A 21,061-nucleotide genomic window follows, 5' to 3' on the forward strand; every position below is an offset into this window, starting at 1 on the left:
CCCTATCAAATATAGTAATATGATTGTCTCATTATGAAGGCCCGACTCAGAGAGACAAGTTTTCCAAGTTCTAGATGTTAAAGGTTCTTCATGGAACATTTATTTAAAAACTTGACCTGGTTTTGCACTAATCAGTTGTTCCACAAGGTGGCAACACTGGCTCAGACCATTTTTCCACAGTAGAAAATGAAACCAAAGAGACTGAACTTGTGGTTGTGTGAAGGGCTTATGAGAAGAGTGTTGCAATTTTAGATTAAAAGAGTACAAATATATATTTTTATCAGTCATAACTTTGTGAAATCCAGAACAGACACTGGACAACGATGAAGCTTCTAGAGCGCATGTGTCGATCATGTGCACTAACAAACTCAATTGGACTGTATGCTAGCGTACACAAAGATCTCTAGAAATTTCCAAGCAAATGTGTTTGAACAGGACTGAGCTTAACTCCCCAGCTTTACATGTAGCGCTTGAAAACCAATGTGAAATGCAGCCAGAGTTTTCCAAACTACATGGAATACAAAAAGGAAATGTGTTATGTAGCTGTTTAAAAGGATGCTTCAGTGGATAGAGCTGGTGAAGAGGGATATCACTACACCATATGATGAACTTGGTGGTTCACATAATGTTCTCCTAGCTGCTTGTGATCTCTTAAAAACCTTAATGCAAATCAGAGCTAAGCGCTGGATGGCAGAGCTTTAAATTATTGACACTGCTCTTGCTGACAGTGTCCAGAAGCTCTGCAAGTACAATCTCTGAAGGCCAGAGCAAAGTAGTTACAATGAAATTGGGCCATATGGAAAGATGAAGTGGAGGGAGGTAGAAATAGATCAAAATGCAGTGTTAACTAGGCTTATAAGTGATCCACCTGCGGGTTGAATTCTTCATAAAAATAGCTTTCCTGAGTTCATCTTCAACATAAATATCAGTACATTTTAAATCATGATGCAAACACAAAAGAAGTGACATGGAAACACAGAGGACCATCACTTTACAATGTGCTGACATCTACATTAAACATGAACCTGCATTAAACAAAATAGTGGTTTATATAATAAACAATTTTTCTTACAAGAGCCTATCGTTTAGATTCAGAAGACATTGATTCATCATCTGGGGTCATAAGGATCACCATCATTTTTTAATTTGAGTGATTTTTGAAGCAGCCTGCACATCTGAAGAACCATGTTTACCGGAGGAAAGTCAGTCACATACATCTGTGACAGCATGAGATGGAGAAAATTAAAAAAAAAACTCCCTTTAAAGATCCTCAAGAGACAGATTCATGCCACTGACCCCAATTCTATTTGAAACGACACATTTCAGCTTTATATGTAGGATTGAAATAAGAGCAGGTGTGAAAATACATCTATACTGAAAGGTTGTGTGAGGCAAGCCCTTCCTGTATGAACTTTTTAGAAGAGACTGCTACAGATTGAGACAAATTTGATTTCCTATACAGCCATCGACTATTAGTTGCTTTGTTAACAGGACTAGTCATCTTTGGCATTTGAATGGAGGATGAATTCAATCAAGTGACTAGTCACATGACTGGCCTGGTGTGACACACCTGCATATACAGGAAAGAGAAATGAAGAACTAAACAGTGAAAGTGAAGAACAAAACCCTCCATGTGATAGTGTCAATGCTCAAGAGGTTTACGGCACAGCAACAGGTGAGAAACAGAAAGCACATAATCATCATTATTCCCAATTCACATTCCCAATAGCAGGCAATGAGCCCATGTTTTGTTTCCTCAACAAACGAAGCCTAGTTTTCTCCAAGAGATAGACTGCAGCAACTTTAGAGAAATGCAAAACCTGAAAAATCACTAAGGTGGCATAAAATTCTGTCTCCAAAGGCCAGATAGAAACAAAAATGAAAAAGTAAAGGGAGCTCATTACAGAAAAAGCAAATAAACACTTCATAATTCATCAGAAGAGGCACACGGAGGCTGTGCGTTCACAAGTGTGATGCACAGAGCAACACAGGAATTCACCACCCATAAGGCAGGGGCATACACCCAAGGCATAAAAAAAAGAAGGAAAGGCTTGATGAGACATCTGTGGAGAAATTAAGCCTTTCAGTGTTTTGATTTGATTTTCTACCAAACTTTGTTTTGGCTACAGCTGCGGAAACATTAGAGTCAGGAAAGAAGAAAAATGATCAGTCACACTCTGTTATTTTATACTAACACCAATATATCACTCTGTGAATTTCACAACGCTTTAGACAAAACAGAAAATTCCAGTGTTTGATGGAACAAATGTTTGTGTGCAGAGCTCTCAAATTTGCTATACTTGTACTTTAAACTAGGTATGGGCCAGGGTGGTCCACTAGCAGTCCAGCAACCAACCAGTCAATTAGTGAGGTGAACCTAGAAAATATGCAAAAAGTAGGGATTTTAACGATAGAGTCAGTTGAAAATCTATTCAAATATGTGATGATTCAAATCATTTGAGATGCCGAACAAATCACGACACAATTTGAGTAGGAGTTTATATGAATGTATCTCTGAGGGGAACTGACGACTTTAGAAAAGTTAACGTGGTATTTTCGTTTCATCTTGCCTCTGAACGATGCAAATTAAAGTTCTTTATAAGCACAGCTCTGTTTTGTTTACAGCGGTAACCAAGGAAAGAGGGCTGCATGATTATGATTAAAAAAAATAATAATAATAATAATAGTTGATTATTCCCTAGAAATTGTAATTGTGATTAACACAATTTACATTTAATGATGTTTATACTAGGGATGCAACGATACTATTTTTTCATAACCGATCACAAAAATTCTGAGTATCTGCCGATACCGATCCAATCCGATACCAGCACAGATTTATTTATTTTTTAATCAAGCAATGTAGAATTTCTATACTTCTCTGTGTTGACATGATCATTAATCGCAATCTACTACATATACACAACTTCATTTTAATGAAAAATAAATAAAAATATATACAATCATAATCGGTGTCAAAAATACTATTACAAACTAGGTTAGTGGATAATTCAGTAGCAAAAGATTGTAGAAAAAAAAAATATTGACGGGTGCACAATCATTTTATAAAATCTAGTGAAATATTTAATTTACAAATAAGTCAATAAGTCTAAAATCTGGTAAAATATTACACATTGCTCTTTTTATTGTTGTAAAATACATTCATGTAAACAAGTAAATACATTTATATAGAAATCTAAAAGACATTCATTTTAAATGTATAGCACAGTACTAAAGGCAGCAACATGTGATAGTTAGGACAGAACAAGAAAGACTATTAATAATCTTTGATTGCACAGAAAAGTATTATAATACTAAAGGCACCAATACAAAGTGGCACAGAGTGGTTATTCGCATCCTGTGCACAGAATGATGAGCTTGAAACAACACGGCGTCACAGTGTGCAGGTTGCGCAGTCCTCCGAGTCCACATAGCAACTTAATACAACACACAAGCTGCTCAACTCGTGTTCATCTTCAGTTCTCTCTGCACAGCAGTTCAGTCAGTGTACTGTTTGAGTAAATGAGTTACTCCGGCGATGTTGGTTTATTTAGACTCAGATGGCGTGTTAGCCACATTAAATACGTAAGTAATTTGTGGATCAATGCTTACTGGAGTCGCGAACTGGTTCAAACGATACATTCAACAAGAACAACCGGTTAAATCAAACGATTCCTTTGCGAACCGGACATCACTAGTACAAAGGGAAGATATATTGATATGTAGTGTTTTAAATCTGTGCGTTAATTTAACGATTAAACCTCAGTTAATGTGCACTCTTGAAGGGAGTTTCATCGTGTTGACTGAAGTAACAGAACGTGACATGCAGTTTGATTCCTGAATGGAGGATGACAAACAGCCGCAGAGGAAAGAAGAGATAATGTGGACTTGAATTTAATGACTTCTGAATTTCTGAATCTGTACCTCACATGAAACAGCTTCAGAAACTTGAAATATGTCCACAAAAACATTTTGGTGCTTTAGAATGTTTTTGTGCCTTCCGTGGGGCTCAACAATGACACAATAGTATACGCACAGTATCGGATTTGGATCGGTCTCGTCTGACCGATACCCGAAAATGCCAGTATCGGAGCAGATAACGATCCCGAGTATCGGATCAATGCATCCCTAGTTTATACCATGGTTTGATGCAACTGCATGCCGTATTTTTATATGAAAATAAACAAGATAAAAACCTTTAGTGCTTTTCTATAGTATTAAGAGAAATAAAAGAGCTTAAAACCAGTACGATCTGATGTTTAATTAGCACATCTCCATTGATTTATTTTGAATGTTTTAGCATCTATTTAGCACACACATCGTGGGAAAGCTATCAGGTAACCACTTCAACTGTGGAGAAGCCAACACTATGTTTTTTTCACTTCACTACCCACAGCATTACTACACTCATTTCAGCACTACTGAACTAATTTAATGGTCATACGAGAAGGATGTCATGGAGTCCAAGTTTTAATATTAGGCATGGGTATTTGAGAATTGATTCCATCAAACTCATTTGATGAATGCATTGGATTGACTAAGAGAGCTATCCAACACATACATCCCTGTAGTATTTTCTCCTGAAAGAATCAGCATCCTCTCTGCTTGTGTCTGATTGCTGTGAGAGCGCATGAAAAGGCAGCAGCACTCCATGGCAACTCACACCTCCGTTACAGCAGAAGAGATGAAAGTCATGTGACCGTGGCCTTCTCTATTCCCTCAGCACACAAGATGAAGAGACATAACCATATCAAGAATTCATAAGGTATTGTGGGCACAGGGATATTTTACCTAAAAATTAACAAAGAATATGTTTTGAGAAATGTTAGTTTTTTTGCCTTACATCAACACAAAAAATTAATACAGAACAATTCATCTATAGCACTTAATTTTGCTTAAAGATTTACTAAAACATGAATAAAATGAAAGGGGTCATATGATGCCTTTTTAAAGATCATTATTGTGTGTACTTGGTCTAACAGAATATGTTGACATGCTTTAATGTTCAAAAAACACATTATTTCTCAAATACTGTACATTATTTAGGTCATCTAAGCCCAGCCTCTCTCAAACATGTAGTTTTCTACAAAGACCCTCCTTCTGACAAGTGCAGTCTGCTCTGATTGGTCAACTGACCCAGTGCATTATGATTGGCCGAACATCGCAAACACTCATCGGAAATGTAACGCCCCTAACTGCGGTAACTGAAACCATGCATTCTTTCTTTGCATGAACATTTGGGCAGCATTACGCAAATATTTCCACAGAGTGACGTAGACGTGGGGGCATGTTTGAATGAGCCATTTTAGGGGATTGTGGCAAAGTCTAAACTTTGATAAAGAATATCTATTTGGATTGGAGACTTAAGTCCTTGCAACTTTACATATCTTGCTCATGCACCAAGAGCTTGTTACACTCCAAAGAGAAAGAAAACATTTAACTCGCATCATATAACCCCTTTAAAAGAATACAGTAATTTATTGCTCAACATTTATTATTACTCTCATTAATGAGACCTTACTGTGTTACCCTGTTTGTGAAAATCCACAGAATTCTGCATAATAGGCCTGCATATGCTAAAATGTGTTAAATAACATACAAAGGCCAGTTCACACCGAGAACAATAACTAACATTATGGTCTATTTGTGTGGATGCTAGTTTAGTTATAGTAAGAATCTCTTAGTGCGACTGGGCCTCAAAACTGCGCTGTCAGTGGTGCACTTTTATTTGTAGCTAAAACAGCTCAAATCTAGATACACATTATAAACAAATGAAGAACGTGTTCCAATTGAGCAGAAATAAAGAAAGCTATCTAAAGAGTTTTAAGCATGCCATTTGTGACCTAATAGTAAAGCTTTAGTAAAAGCTTCAGTACGAGTTATATGCACTTGCCTTTTTCCGAAAATCATGAACTTTAAGAGCTGATTTTCAGCAGAAGAATTCCCAGTTTTGGAAGACTTGGGTAAGCCCTTCACATAATTTACTCAATGTCAAATTCATGTAGCTCACCTAAGTAAAGCTTTTAATTGAGCAACAGTATCCATCATATGGGAAACAGAACACCAGTGAAATTCTAGAAAACTTGCCTTTGGTGAGGAGCCCAGAGAACACAAAGGGAGTTTGCAGTGAACGGCTGCATCTCTTTTAACCTCGACTATCTTTAATCAAAGCCACACAGCAGACCTGCTCTTATTATAGCTGAGTGTCATTAAGAAGTGGCTGGCCTGAAAATATTCTGTTCAAAGAGCCACTCATCAGATGACCTGGTTCTGTTCTCTCATCTTCCAGTCCGGTCATGTCTTCTGTATGCTCTCTTTGTGTCTTATCAAAACATTAAGGCCATTCAGCAAGTCTCAAAGATCTATACAGCAGACTGAAACCTTGAAAGCATTCATAGCATAAAGGCCACAGCATAAAAGAGCTCAAAACATTAGCGGAGACAGAGCACCCTACACCCTTCCGAGAGGGATGCCGGTTCCCTGCAGGAGGGTGACTCTGGGCTCTCGGAGGTGGAAATGGATGTTGTGGAAAGGGTGTGAGAGGATGAAAGATCTCACACACTATCCTATGTATTTCCTGCTCTTTTTCCTCTCCCTCCCCTCCAGTTTTATCAAACCCTTTACATTGTATCCCAGAGTGACCCACAAAATTCAGAACGACATCAAAAACCAAATCAAACAAAACCCAGAGGGGTCTGTGCAACTCTTCTCGGTGGTTTAACTTTCAAACAGGTGTCAAAACTATTAAAACTAGAGGTGCAGAGCTTGGAGAAATGTTTTTAAACTTGCAAACTGACCTCCATCTGTTCTCTGGAGAAACCTCCTTCCTTTTCCAAGTAAAGCTTTTATTTGACAACAGATATTATATAAACACATGGAGCAATAGAGGCATTTAATACAAACCCTGTAAAACAAGTTACGTAATATTACAGAAGATGCTGAAACGTTCAAAGACTCACTCTGTGCAAGTCCCTAAACTTAAGTAGAAGCCCCACTCTTGTATATTTATAAATGAAATCAATATAAAATTGCTGTGTGGTTACGAAAATAGAGAAAAGTATCTGCCTGTCAGAGCTAAAGAAGTTTTGTGTAGCCATGTGTTCATATAATGTAGTGCAGCCTCAATTTGTTCAATTCCTTCGTGTGGAGAGATGGATATAAAAAAGTGCTGGTATTATTATTATTACGTGGATGTTGGGGCTGGGAGAAAATGAGACAGAAGTTCAACGAAAGAGTTTGAAACAAGAAAGCATGCTTTGACAAACTTAAATCTAATGTAGTCGGTGCTAACATGTGCTTGTCTCGCGCGGTGCACGCGCTGCACATAGATCTGTACAAATTAATAATTTCTCCCTCACAGCGTACCAGCCCGGTTAATATTTCCCGAAAAAAATCATATTAAAGGGCGAAAAGTATGCAGATGTTGGCGGGCGCTTCACGTGGATTTAAAGACCTTATGGGACGCGGTGGTGGTGATTCAAAGGCTGATGAATGTCGATTGTTAGCCAGCTAAGCTAACGCGCTAGGCTAAGCGCTATGAGATGTTATCCTGCTACACTTGATGACAAGGGCACACAAAACAGCATTTAATAAAATAAACGACAGTATAGTGGATAATCGGATAAACATATTCGTAAAAGAATTCGCATTTACATGTTCCAGCTAGTAGTGTTAGCCTAAGCTAAACCTCCTGTCGCTAACCGGCTAAACTACAGCAAAATACGCGAAAACACAAGGAATACTCATAAAGATGGCATATGGGTTTAGTAATCGTTATTATTCTAAAACCCCAAGCAATCGCGATATATATACATTTATAAACACACCGGTGAAGTAAGACAACCAGTGAGGGCAACGACAGCGGTTTTATCTACAAGTACATTATAATTTAAAACAAGAAAAAAATATTTAGTTTACAATATCTGAAGTTTAACTCAAAATCAGTATGAGCAAAGTTCAGCGATAGTGAAAAATAAATAATTTATATAAAAAAAAATAAAAAAAACTTCAATCAGGCTTTTTGTATTAGATGTGTTTTACGCAGCTGCAAACACTGCGTATTTGTTGTGTCCTATCTAACGTTATATCTTGGAATTGGGTTAATGTAACGTTAGTTTAACTACAACAACAACAGTTTCAGAATAGTGCATGCGAATGAACACTGCATTTTTTAATGACATGCAACCTACACATCAGACTGGCATATTAAATATAAGCATACCATAAGCAGCTGTACATATATTGAATATTATACACACGAGAGAGGCCATGCAATCAGCTTCATATATGCACTACCAGCATGAGGTTGTGTGGTGAAGCTGATCACATGGTCCGTTACTCCTGCAAAATCACACTAGCATGGTCAAGCTTACATTTGCAAGACGTTTTATCAGACAGATGCATGTATTTACCCTGGAAACTGGTGGAAAGTCGAAGGAAATTAGGCTTCTGTGTGCACAGGGACAGTTAGCTCCCCCAGGTATCCTATCCAGAGTCCAATTACGGTCACCGGTCTCTCCTCTTCTCCTCTCCGGTTTGCCCGAAAGAAAGATGAAACGATCCTTTGAAAACGAGTTGAAGTTTTCACAAGCACAAGCCAAACATTTTCATCCGATGGAATAAAGTAGGAACGTTACGCCAACCCTTCCAACCCACGCACCAGGGAGAGCTTTATTGTTTATTTATCTTCTGCCAAAACTCAAATCTCCCTGGAATAATATGTGACTGATTTAAAGAACGCCAGGGATACTGCGCACGACTCCGATGCTTCTCCGTTAAAGCGCGATCGCCTTTATCCCACCGATTCCTCTACGACTCCCTGTCCACGGATGATGGCGTCACTGTGTCGTCCAGGAACGTCACCATCGCTCTCGTTCAGTCGCTTAAATACGACGTAATGACGTTGCCATGTCTGCGGACTGTAAAAGGCCAAATAGTATTATTTTAGATTCCCCGTTTAATTGCCCCGTTTTAGGTTTTATTATTTCATATGTTTTATTAAATTATATATTTTTTTATTGAAATTGGCGTGTTCAACAAAAGTTGCTTTCATCACTGTAATGCAAAGATTAGTCAAGATTTAATCTTTCTCTTTTTTTTTTTTTACTGTTGCTTCATGTTCACTGTTAATCTATCAAAAACTAAAGTGCCATACAACGTGAGAAGCACGCAACAGATGTTTTAACACTTATCTTTACTTTACTGTACTTACTGTACCTCATTTCATTGTATTTTAATTGTACTGTATTGGAATTTTTACCCTTTACTTTTAACTTTTTATATATATATATATATATATATATATATATATATATATATATATATATATATATATATAAACATACTCTTTTTGGTGAATAACACGTTTATTGTAGTAGTACAAACTATTATTTGATTATTAATGTTATTTTTATGTAATAGTTATTCATGTAGTAGCAGATACACATACTGATTGTACTAAACGGAATACTTACAAGCTTACAAAACCCTACAATCTGAGAGCAAACTAAATATAAGTTAAACTGACTGTTCTAGACAGATAATAGAGCAATAACATGAAATCATTAATGTGTGAGTACAAACAACTCATTCAAAACCCAAATGTTTCTGCACATATTATCTGATCAACAGGGTTTTAAAACCAAACAGACCAGACAAGACTTGGAGAAGAAAGAAATCGAATGAGTTCCATCTGGCGTTGTTTTCCACCACTTTTATACTGAACCGCAACGCTTCTGCTGCGCCACATGACAGCGGCTGCTCTTGCCTAAAGCTGTGTTTTGTTCCAAGCCCAGCTCAAAGGTAAACAGTGTTCTTTCACATTCCTATTGAGTTCCAGACCTTTAGCATTAGAAAATGCACTTAGTTGAAACTTTAACTCAGGTGAAAGCCAAAACAATGCTCATGAATTACAGTCATGGGTGCAACATATAACAAATATATACTGTAGGTCTTCCCACAGGAAGTTCATAGTCCTTCACTTTCAATAAATAGTCATAACTAGCATGGTCATGTCATGATAGGTAAGATTATAGTGTGGTTGGAGTATGAGGTGTTAAGTGTATCTGTAGTCAAATTAGCAAACTATTTATTCTGATTTAGATGAAGTATTATGGGTGCAAGTTATGACATATACTACATTGCTTCCTTGCATGTACACTACTTATTATTTGATTTGATTGGGGGGGGGGCATACTTTTATCGTTAAACTGATCAAAAGTGACAGTCAATATTTTTACATAATTACAAATATATATATTTCAAATAAATGCTATTCTTTCTATTCATTAAAAAACCCTAAAAATGGATCATAATTTGTAAAAAATTATTAAGCACCACAGTAGAATTGTTACTTGGTCACCACATCAGCATATTCTAAATCACCAAATCAGAATGATTTCTTAAGGATCACAGGACACTGTAACGGCGGCTGAAAATTCAGCTTTAGGGAGTAAATTGCATTTAAAAATAGAACACATTTTAACTGTAATACTATTTCACTATAATAACGTTTACTGTATTTTTGATCAAATAAGTGCAGTTTTGATGAGCATAAGATCAACATCTTATCAAAAACATTAAAGAATCTTTCCTTTATGTAAAGAACACAACAAATGTACTCACACAAAAGAGCAATGATAACAATATTCCCTCTTTTAATACAAAAACAAACAAACAATACATACAGCAGGAAATGTGTTGGTGTTTTCTTACGAATTATTACATTTCATATAAATTGTAAACAAACTTGCAATGCTGCAAATAAAAAATAATACAACTTATGCATTAATATTTACATAGGTTAAAATGTTTATGTTTTTATAATTTAAATGGAATGATGTAATGTTTCTTATTTTTGAAGTTCTGTGGCAGTCATTGCATTTAGATGAAGACTGATGAAGAAGAATGATGATTACATTATAAAGATACGACATTGTTTATTATTTTGTTGTACTCCATATAAAAATGCTGAAAATATCAGTATCAAAAGTACACAGAAGACCACATCAGCTTCCAGAAGAGCTGTTGTATACTGCTCAGTGCAACAGACAGAAAAATCCATCTGCTTATTTTTGTTTGTCCGTTTTCATCCAAACGGCAATGGTCTTTACACAGCAGTTTAATATTTTTTTTAAAGTTAGAGCATTATGAATTTAATCTAAAATCATTAGCAAATGTCTTCTCTTATGAGCATCTGAATTCCATGTACCTAAGTGTACTACAACATGTAGACTGTGCAACATTAGATATGAAGACATGAAGACACAGCCGATACCTGTAAAACAAATCAGAGAAAAAAAAAAAGAATTAAAATAAGTGCAAAATTGCGCTCTAAAAACTACAGTGTACTCATGTACTTAGTGCATAGTTATTTATTGTTAGATTGCACACTGACAAGTCACTGTGGACATTTGTGGACTAATCTATAATAGACCTTTGTGCATTTGTATATAGTCCTTAACAAGCTGTTATATTCCAATTATTGCTGCAAAGAATTTCTGCTTTCAGATCAGAATAGTTTCAATTCAGCATAAAAAAGAGCTGTGCCCTTAATCCTGTACTGATGTGGCCTCAGATATTCTCCGTTTATGTTGATATTAACATTAATTTGTCATCCTTGACATCACCTAGCTATTGTGAAGCCTGCTCCCCCATAGCGCCTGATACCAATCCGATCCTGGGAAAAACACAGTCTGCATGACGTAAGCTTGCATTCCTGGCTTGTGGACTCTGACCCTCTGGTGTTCCCAGGGAGAGCGAGACAGAGAGCACGCAAGAGGGGAAAAAAGAGGCCCTCCTCATCTCTGGCCTGGTCCGGGCCGCACTTCCACGCATGCCTGCTGTAATGACTACCAGATGTCACTGCTGGCAGCGCGGACCCGGGGGTCAGAAGTCAGTCGTCACAGCTATTCTGTTCCTCGTACGCAGCCTCACCAAAACAAACTTGACAGGATGACATAGTATGTGTTTGTATCTGCATTAGTAAGCAAGTGGATGTCAATGGCTGTTTGTGTAAGAGCTGTTCGCCACTCTGTGCTGATTATGTGGAGGGCAACAGACAATGCTGCAGTTTATTATTCTATTAGACTGCCACTTCAACACTATTTGACAATCTAGTCACTTGACAAGGGTCAGTGCATTACAGAAAGTGTTTTCAATGTCTTGACTCAAAGTGGTTTAAGTATCCAAAAAACAAAGAGTGTGATTTTTCTTCAAAACGTAGTAGGGATCGTCTTTGCCAATAGTCTTGTGAATTGTGCCAACATATACAGAGTCCACCTTAATGTCCTGACAGTCTTTTTGTTCTTTTTTTCCTTGAATATCTTAGAAGCAGAAATATGTTATCATGATGTTTTTCATATCATCATTAAAACTGCTTGATGAGAAAATGTTCTGCATGACAAAATGAACAAAAAATGTCATTTTGACCGAACTGTGCAGCCATTAAAAGCAGGACTAAAGTATGCACAGGGAAAGCTGATGTGTACAGTAGCTGTTGACTAAACTCTGAGAGGCATTCCACTTGAAAGTAAAGTAAGAGGTAACCTTATGTCATTTCACAGTTCCAGGAAATGATACCTTAGACATTACATTACAGGGTGTGACACATCCGAACGCATATCTTCGTGCCTTGTCTTGCACCACTGCTCAGTCGGTCATATGTGTGTGTTCCCCGTACCTCTCAGCACAGTTTTACCATGTCCAGTGCTGCAGACCCCTTTATTTTCCAAATGTCTAACCCTCCACAACCTCCAAGAGGATCAGCAAAGTTTCATGTTACTGATGGGAACCCAACGGTTGCTCTGTGTATTTACTGTACACTTTTGAAATGTTAGTACAACTATTTATGCGTACAACTCTTTTCCATTACAAGTTGGAAACAATCTGAAACGATCTGAATTCAATCTGAAGTGCAGTGAAATATGATGTGTGAATGTAAATAATCAAGAAATGCACAACATCTGTTACAGATCTGTCCTGAAAATTAAATATTTGCAAGCTAGCACAATGGCTTTCCTGTTTCTAACCGCTAGACAGCTGTCCAAGCCAATACTGTACTGTGAATACGCTCCGACTTTGTTCTAGAAATTGTGTAGCCTTCCCAGGTTTGGACTACATCTTGCATAAAGGAGGGAATAATAAGTCTAGTGTACTCACTGAAAAGCTATTCATTATATTTGGCCAGTGTCCACTTTCTTGCCTCCATCTGCAAGTAAACGATGAAAAGACACAGATTCTTTATGTTTAAAGCATTCAACAAAATATGTTCCACATCTTTTTATCTTATCTAATAGAAATAGATCATACATTTACACAGTGCTTTACACACTTTCACAGCACTGCTCACAGCGCAAATAACTTCAAACCTATAAACACAGAGTACAAATACAGTTTGTATGAAGGATGTTTTGAACCGTAAAGTTGAAGTTCTGGTGAAAAAAAGGTGGTTTAAGTGTGAATGAGTTTTTAAAAAGCAGCCTAATGAGCGATTTATTTGAAAGCTGAGGAAGTTTCTTTGAGCAGTTGAATGTTTGTAGTGCAATGGCTCCCCCTGCTGGTCAAAGTACAAACTTTACTTAATGAACTGAAGCACGTTCACCTGCAAATAAACGTAACAGCCTAGTGTTGATAAATCCGTTTTAAACAATTTTTTTTAAAAATCATGTTTTTTTTTTTTCATTGTGCATTTCAATTAATCTTAATCAAACCGCAGTTGGGTAATTTTGATTTAGGTTAAAAAAAAAAAGAATAACAAAATAGAGCTAACACAATAAAAACATGATAACATGATAAAATAAACTCCATATATATGCACATTTATTAAGGTCTAAAAGAACTAATTATGTATTTGATTTGCATATAAAATGTTTATCCATTTGGATTACAACAGTTTTAACACAAACTAATTTTAACACCATATGATGCATATTTGTCAATAGTACATCAATAAATGTTTGTTACAGTGCTACCCTTGCAAAAAAGAAGTGTGCCATTAGTATACTTCTTAAAAAAAAAAAAAAAGGAAAGTATGCTTTGAGTTTACCTCTTATGTACTCCTCAGAAATATACTCAAAATGACATTTAAGTATTATTGACTTATACTTACAAAAATTCTAGATATATTTGAGCTATACGCTATACGTTGTTTTCATCTTCTGCTCGGAATTTCCAAAAACACAAGTGAAGAAGAATAAAAGAAACAACAGATACTAACACATGTAATCTAACAGGTTCATCTGACATGAAACAGCATCAAAACTGTAACGTTATCAAATAAAAATGTCGGTCGATGAAGACATAATAATTACAGTCAAGCTTTGGGGTGTTGATCGACTCCATCTATGTTTTGATTATCATTCTGAATAGTCTTTTATAGCTTTTTGTTCAAAATGTTTTTTTTTTATTATTATTATTTTTTAATGAAACCTACCCACATTAACGTGTTTTAAAAAAAGAATGCATGAAGCTAGAATAAAATGTTTTTGTTAACAAGCAGATACTCTGCTCTTTCTTTTGATGTTTTTCTATGTTCAGTTATTCAAATAAAAAAAAATATATATATACACAAAATAAAACCTAAATAGGGACATAGTGGTATACTTAAAGTATAATGGAAAGTTCCCTTAAAGAAAACGTATGAGTATACTTGCAGTATAAATCTACTAAACTAGTAGTTTACTGAGACTATACTTCAAAGTGTACAAAGTATTGAATTAGTAAACTATCAGTTTACCTATAAGTTCACCTTTAGTATAATTGCAGTCCAAACTACAAACATAGCTGTGTACTCAAAGTTTGCTACTGTTATACTTAAAGTATACCTAAAAGTATTGTTTTATATAATAGAAACTGGGCCAATTGAGTCCCAAGGAGTATTGAAACAGTACACTTACAAGTATACTACTAGTACACTTATATTTGTATACTTACCTGGGACATTTATCCATAACTAGCAAATATACATCAGATTAAATTTATTCGTTTGTTTACATTTAACACTATGTAAACCAAGCGGATGGACATGCAATTTAAATATCTAAATCTTACAAATTTAGGCCTGATTTATTATTTAATTTTTCTGAACTCAGACTGTCATTCTTTCCAGCACCTGTGGTTTGGTTACCCAATATTAATCTGTAATATCTGAGACACACCAAGGCCTAGATATGAACCGTGACTCAGAGTCTCAAAATGACTAATAAACGTTTCAGCGGTTACCTTTTGCCATCCAATTTTCTATGTCTTCCATTTCCAGCTCCATCACTGATGGGATATCATCATCAAACATGGGCCTGGGAGCAAAAAAAAAAAAAGGACGACATATGCATCTCAGTTCATGTTCATTTTCACATTCTTCATTCACAAAAAGCCCCTTTTGAACAGATGCAATAGAAAAATAAAAAAAGTAAACAAGACATGCAGTGACTGAGTGCAATAATTACTGATGATGCTTTGAGTAATTATTCAAATCACAACTGTAATAACTGTGTTTATGTGGGCAGTTTATTAATAGGTGGAAGTTATTTTTGTGTACTGTAGCAGACTTTCCTGTTTGAAGAGGAACCAACTAAAAATGAGCAGCTTTTGTGGAACATCATTTATTGCATTACCAATATACGTGAACAGTCTGAACTGGCAAAACACAACAGCCAATAAAAAGATTTATTATTGCAAACATTGTGTGTTGTCTTAAATAAATAGTTCACCCAGAAATGAAAATGTACTCATCCTCAGGACATTAAAAAGTCAAAAGGATTGTTTATTCATCAGAACTGAAGAGATTTAACATTACATTCTCACCTCTGCAGTGAATGGGTGCCATCAGAATGAATTCAAACAGCTGATATAAGCATTACAATAATACACAGGTAATCTACACAATTCCTCATTAAGATGTTTTTAGCACCTGTCTAAAAGTCCTCTATTCATGATATTGCTTTTCCCATTGAAAAAAAAGTAGTCTTGTCTGAATCAAGAGAAAAATCTGCCCTTATCACCAAAAACACCATTTACAAACCAGTTCTAAACAAATAGAAAAAAACTGTTGCTCTGTGCATTGTACAAAAAACTGACTGGAGTTGTGAGGATTACTTCGAGTTGTGGATTATTGTGAGGTTTTCATCAGCTGTTTGGACTCTCATTCTGATGGCACCCATTCACTGCAGAAGATCCATTTGTGAGCAAGTGAGGGAATGCAACATTTTCCCAGATTATTTCTGATGAAGAAACAAACTCCTCTACATCTTTGATAGCCTGAGTAAATGGTTGTGAGTTGAGTACACTTCCAGCAAGTTTTGTTTTTGGTGTACTATCCATTTATTGCAGTACAAGACTTGTGTATGTTAAAACATTCACACCAAAATGTTTGCGTGCAAATAATGACTATACATTTATATATTTAAACTAAATAAATTCCTAATTAAAATGCAAATGGAAATATGGATTAGTTATTATAGGAATTTATCAAAATTGAATTGCTAATTTTTTGAAGAAAAAAAAATAAGGATATGGTCTTAAATTAGTTAACATCCAAAAACTAGTATTGAAATCATGTTACGCTTAAACACATATGTTCTATAAATATATGTTCTCACAATACGTTTTTCCGGTTGCGTCTGAAAACACTCCATTGTGGGTCGATTCTGTTTTTGTGATACACACACAAGCATTTTGCACATTTGTGTTAGCTACAAAACCGCTTAAAGAAACTTACATCTTAACTAAACCACTAAAATACAGCCAGCACAGGTCACTCATTATGCATAATAATAGTAACACAACATGCTTTGAAAAACTTGTACCTACATTGGCACCTTTCCGTGGTCTTCATGATCCAGATAAGGATCTTCTTTTGTAAACAATGTGAGGAGAAAGGGAAGAAACACTTTTTCAGTCTCAGAGTTTTACCATTCTGAGTTTTCTCAGAGTTTTACCATTATCATACCATTATCACATCCACCTTCAGGTTTTATTTATGTCTGGATAGTTCCCAGGATGTGTAAATATTTTTGTCTTTAGATAAATGTGTAAACTGGTGTATTGGCAGGTTATTTTGAGTCTGTAAAGTGTATTAGATTGAATGCAACATACCAGCATCTTTTATTCTCCACCTGCAGTAGATCATCACTACACACACGATCACAGTGAGGATGACCAGTGTGAGAACTAGAGGTACGATGACTGGGTTCAGATCATCTGTGTCTGCGACTGGATTTGCCTCAGTAGCCTGCTTTTCTTCCTCATTTTTAGTGGTTGGCAGGGGGTCTAAATTTGCAATTGCACAAGATTTAAGTAAACAAGGCATTTCCTGAACTAGCAATCACAGAAAAAGTTGCTCAGATAAAGTTACAATGAAATGACAATATATTTCAGATTGATGTCAAACATCGGAAAAGAGCAATACATACTCTGGCTGCCATCATCTCCAGAGCCTGCACTATCCAACAAATTCTCTTTAAAGCAATAAATAAATCAAATGTAAATATGCGTTTATAATTATACATTACATACATTTTATAACTGTAAATCTTTTGTAGAAGTCTTTTATGTTCTTTTCAGATTTTAAAATAAAGTTAAAATAAAGTTAAATAAAGTTTAAGTTTTAACCTAACTTAAAATTTAACATATACTTCTGTAGAACAATATCTTTACAAATAAATCTAAACGGCAACTGTTGCTTTTATATTTAACAGTACTTTAGTAGGGGGTAGGAAAAAAATATGCTTAGTAGATAGTGTAATATAACATAGAAAGACATGTTTATATGTAAGTATAAGTATAATGTTTAATTTTATTGTCACAGATATATGAATGTAACTTTTTTCTACTTTAATACATTTAAAAATGAAATATTCCAGTGATGACAAAGCAAAATGTTTCAGCAGCCATTACTATTCAGTGCATGATCTTTCAGAAATCAATCTAATATGCTGATTTGAGGCTCAAGAAACATTTCTTATTATTTTCAGTGTTGAGCTGCGATACATTTTTTTTCCGTGTTTGATTACCTTTCAAAAGGACAGCATTTATGTTAAATAAATAAATAATAATAATAATAACAAACCTTTTGTAACATTATAAATGTCTTTACTTTCATGATTAGTTTAATGCATTCTTGATTAATCAAATGATTAATTTCTTAAAAAAAAAATAAAAAAAAACTGACTCCAAAGTTTTGAATAGTGTATACATTAAAAATCGATTTTTGTACAAGACAGTTATAATATACAGTAACTATGGCTATGTGATATACCTAAAAATAAGATCTCTCGATATCTATATATATATATATATATTTTTTTTTTTATGATAGTTGACTTATCTACATTTGCATTAGAATATTTTAAACAGGTGGTTATCTTTTGCCCCAATAAAAAACAAAATTACATAATAATAATAATAATAATAATTATATATATATATATATATATATATATATATATATATATATATATATATATATATATATATATATATATATATATATATATATATATATATATATATATATATATTCTTAGCACATTCAAAATGTTTTGTGCAAAAACACCTAAAAATAAAGACCTAGTGGCCATTAACTTCTTTTTTATTAAATTAATATTAATGTAAATTTTAAAAAAAGAAGAAAAAAAGAAGAAGTGCAAAATAGGTTAAAAAATGCATTCTGACATCTTCTTTAGAGCAACGTAATTCACACACTATCTTTTCCACTGTTGGGTAAATTATGCAAGCGTTTTACAAGTTTTTAGCTAAAAAGTCTAACAGTAGTTTCTGGTTTAGGAGCTGCTCTGTTTCTACTCGCACTAAAAACTCTTTCAGATAGTTGCTTGAACACATATGCACGTCTTGCAGTGAAATTGCATATATATTAAACTTAATTTTTTAACCGTATTCTGTATTTTATATTGATTATTCAGTTATCAAGATAATATCACTAATATTCAATTCAATTACTTGAGTTTTCTTTCCCCCCTCTCTGCTTCGTTAGTTACTAATACCGTTAAATGTATACATTATCAGATCAGAAACAGATCAGATTTATAAGTAGAAGTAAGTGCACATATGCTGTTTCTTTAAATCAACAAAAACTGTGGCAGGCACCATGTACAAAACATTGCTTCAAACTTAAATGACATTTTAGTTCCGTGGCAGAGACCACAAGAAAGTTGATTACAGACATCAGTGTTTGGAGCGTGAGTCATTCAGGACTAAAGCCACTGTCTGACCTCTACATCACATCTAATAAAAATGAAGTGTGTTAAAGCAGATACTCACCGGTAGTGTTCTTATCGTCTTCACATTGAACTGTAATGACATGCAATAAGCAAGTTTACACATTTAAAAAGTGACTTTAAAAAAGAGCCTTCATCTAGATTTGTATATGAGGTTTAGTCGAGGCCTGTTTCAGTTCAGAAGAAAAATGTTATCTGAGAATCAGTCTCCAAATACACTAAAGAGAGATTAGAAACATCCCTTGTCCTCTTTTCAAAACACAGAATAATACTTTCACATGGTTTATTAATATAGGTTTGTTTAATGTTTATTGAACAGTTTAAATTAATGATTCATTTCTTATTCATACTGTTAATTATGCATATAGTACATTGTTAATTGTTCATTACAAGTTATGTAATGTTAATGCCCATTTGTTTAAAATATGTATATGTAGAAATTAACATTAACCAAGATTAGTAAATGCTTGTAAAAGTGTTGTTTATTTCATGTTAGCTAACTAATGTTAATACATAGAACCTGAAATGCTACCAAAATCATCTTACTGTAATTTTATTAGTATACTATTAATTCTATATATTTAAATTGACTGTAAGCCTCTGTAAACTGTTACTCAACATTTTAAAACATCATTTTCATAACGCAGTAATGGATATCGAAATTCATATTCAGCTGAGGTAAAAAGGAGGAAACTAATAATCACTTACGAGGAAATTATTGGCGCAAAACAAGAGAAAGACACATTGGTCCTCCCGAGTCAACATCATCTTTGTTCGTCAAAGTTTTGTTTTTTTGCATGCAACCAAATGCAACAAAATGAGTCAAAGAACTAGTTATAATGTAATGTGACCATCCTGTCTTCAGCTTTCATCATTGTTCATTGTGGTCAAAAGATATGACAGGTCATTTGAATGTGTCCTAAAAGCACACTTCGATTCCAAACGTTGTGTTGCCTAGGGGTCAATTACAATGTAAAATGATTTCAAAGGACCACGAAGAAGAGAGCAGAAAGTACATAAGATAGTTTCTTTAGATGAATGGGGAAAACGGGAACGAGAGAGATAGGATCCTACATAAAGAAAAAAATGATCTACTACCGTGAGCACCTACCAAGTCCAGTCCAGCTTGCTGTCAATGCCAAAAGCAGGAATAGTATAAGATTCATTTCCCAGAGTCCTCGGTGGAAGCGATGGCCCAGACTCATTGCATAGTGACTGGTGGCTAACACGCCTTCATGACAATCCGCTTCCTCTTTCAGACCTCATTCACCTACCTACCTACCTACCTACCTACCTACCTACCTACAAAAAAAAAACACACACAGAAAAAACACCACCCTCTCACTCTCTCCCTCGGATGTGATGCAATCAAGCAGTGAGCTTGTTACCACAAGCCAAGCTGTTCCTCAGTTAGCTGTGAAAACACATTCCTGCTTATATGGTATGTGACCTAACCAAAAACCAGAGGGGGGGGGGGGGGGGAAGAGAAGCGCAAAAAGAGCTGAGTAAACAGAGGCAGCTTCAAACTCAAAGACTTTAAACAGGCTGAAGTAGGAAGAGAGTGTAAAGTGTTTGAGTGTGTTCACTGCTACAGCTGTCACAGTCAAAACAGTGATGTACTTTCACAGCATGTCAAAATGGTGATACAAAAATAACTTTGGCACTATATGTTTAGGTGGAGTATGAATAAAGATTTTTTTGCATTAAGAAGCTGATGCTGTCAGGCCCATGATGGCACAAATATCTGATCATTATTATGAGACAACATTTTTAAATAATTTATCTACCTTTCACAAGGGGAGCATAAATTTAATATAGAATAGAAGTAT

General features: G+C 35.1%; 2 protein-coding genes across 4 annotated transcripts in view; both read right to left on the reverse strand.

The window, feature by feature from the left end:
- fbxw7 (F-box and WD repeat domain containing 7) overlaps positions 1-8,836 on the reverse strand; it is a 164,039-nt gene extending 155,203 nt beyond the window's left edge. The window contains exon 1 of the mRNA XM_026203782.1: positions 8,412-8,836. The gene's annotated coding sequence lies outside the window, so the exon portion shown is untranslated. The remainder of the gene's footprint in view (positions 1-8,411) is intronic.
- A 1,818-nt stretch (positions 8,837-10,654) lies between these two features.
- On the reverse strand, positions 10,655-20,657 carry tmem154 (transmembrane protein 154). 3 transcript variants are annotated; one of them, XM_026203787.1, is made up of 8 exons: positions 20,344-20,645; positions 19,276-19,305; positions 17,409-17,453; positions 17,092-17,265; positions 16,807-16,846; positions 15,220-15,293; positions 13,159-13,207; positions 10,655-11,275 (listed from the first exon to the last, which is right to left on the reverse strand). In XM_026203787.1, the coding sequence occupies exons 1-7, from the start codon at positions 20,435-20,437 to the stop codon at positions 13,173-13,175; spliced, it is 492 nt and encodes a 163-aa protein (XP_026059572.1). In that variant the 5' UTR covers positions 20,438-20,645; the 3' UTR covers positions 10,655-11,275; positions 13,159-13,172. The 3 variants fall into 3 exon arrangements, with proteins under 3 accessions (XP_026059572.1, XP_026059570.1, XP_026059573.1); XM_026203785.1 differs by having other exon boundaries at positions 16,807-16,849; positions 20,344-20,635; XM_026203788.1 differs by lacking the exon at positions 17,409-17,453 and having other exon boundaries at positions 16,807-16,849; positions 20,344-20,657.
- Positions 20,658-21,061: the final 404 nt, after the last annotated feature.

The sequence above is a fragment of the Carassius auratus genome, chromosome 26 (genome assembly GCF_003368295.1).
Source record: "Carassius auratus strain Wakin chromosome 26, ASM336829v1, whole genome shotgun sequence".
Classification (NCBI taxonomy): Eukaryota; Metazoa; Chordata; class Actinopteri; order Cypriniformes; family Cyprinidae; genus Carassius; species Carassius auratus.

Coding starts and splice junctions, on each gene's coding strand:
- tmem154 (XM_026203785.1), bottom strand. CDS start 20,437: ATGAGTCTGGGCCATCGCTTCCACCGAGGACTCTGGGAAATGAATCTT. Junction 17,454..19,275: donor AGACGATAAGAACACTACCG/GTGAGTATCTGC, acceptor ATTGCTTTAAAG/AGAATTTGTTGGATAGTGCA. Junction 15,294..16,806: donor GACCACGGAAAGGTGCCAAT/GTAGGTACAAGT, acceptor TTTTGCTCCCAG/GCCCATGTTTGATGATGATA.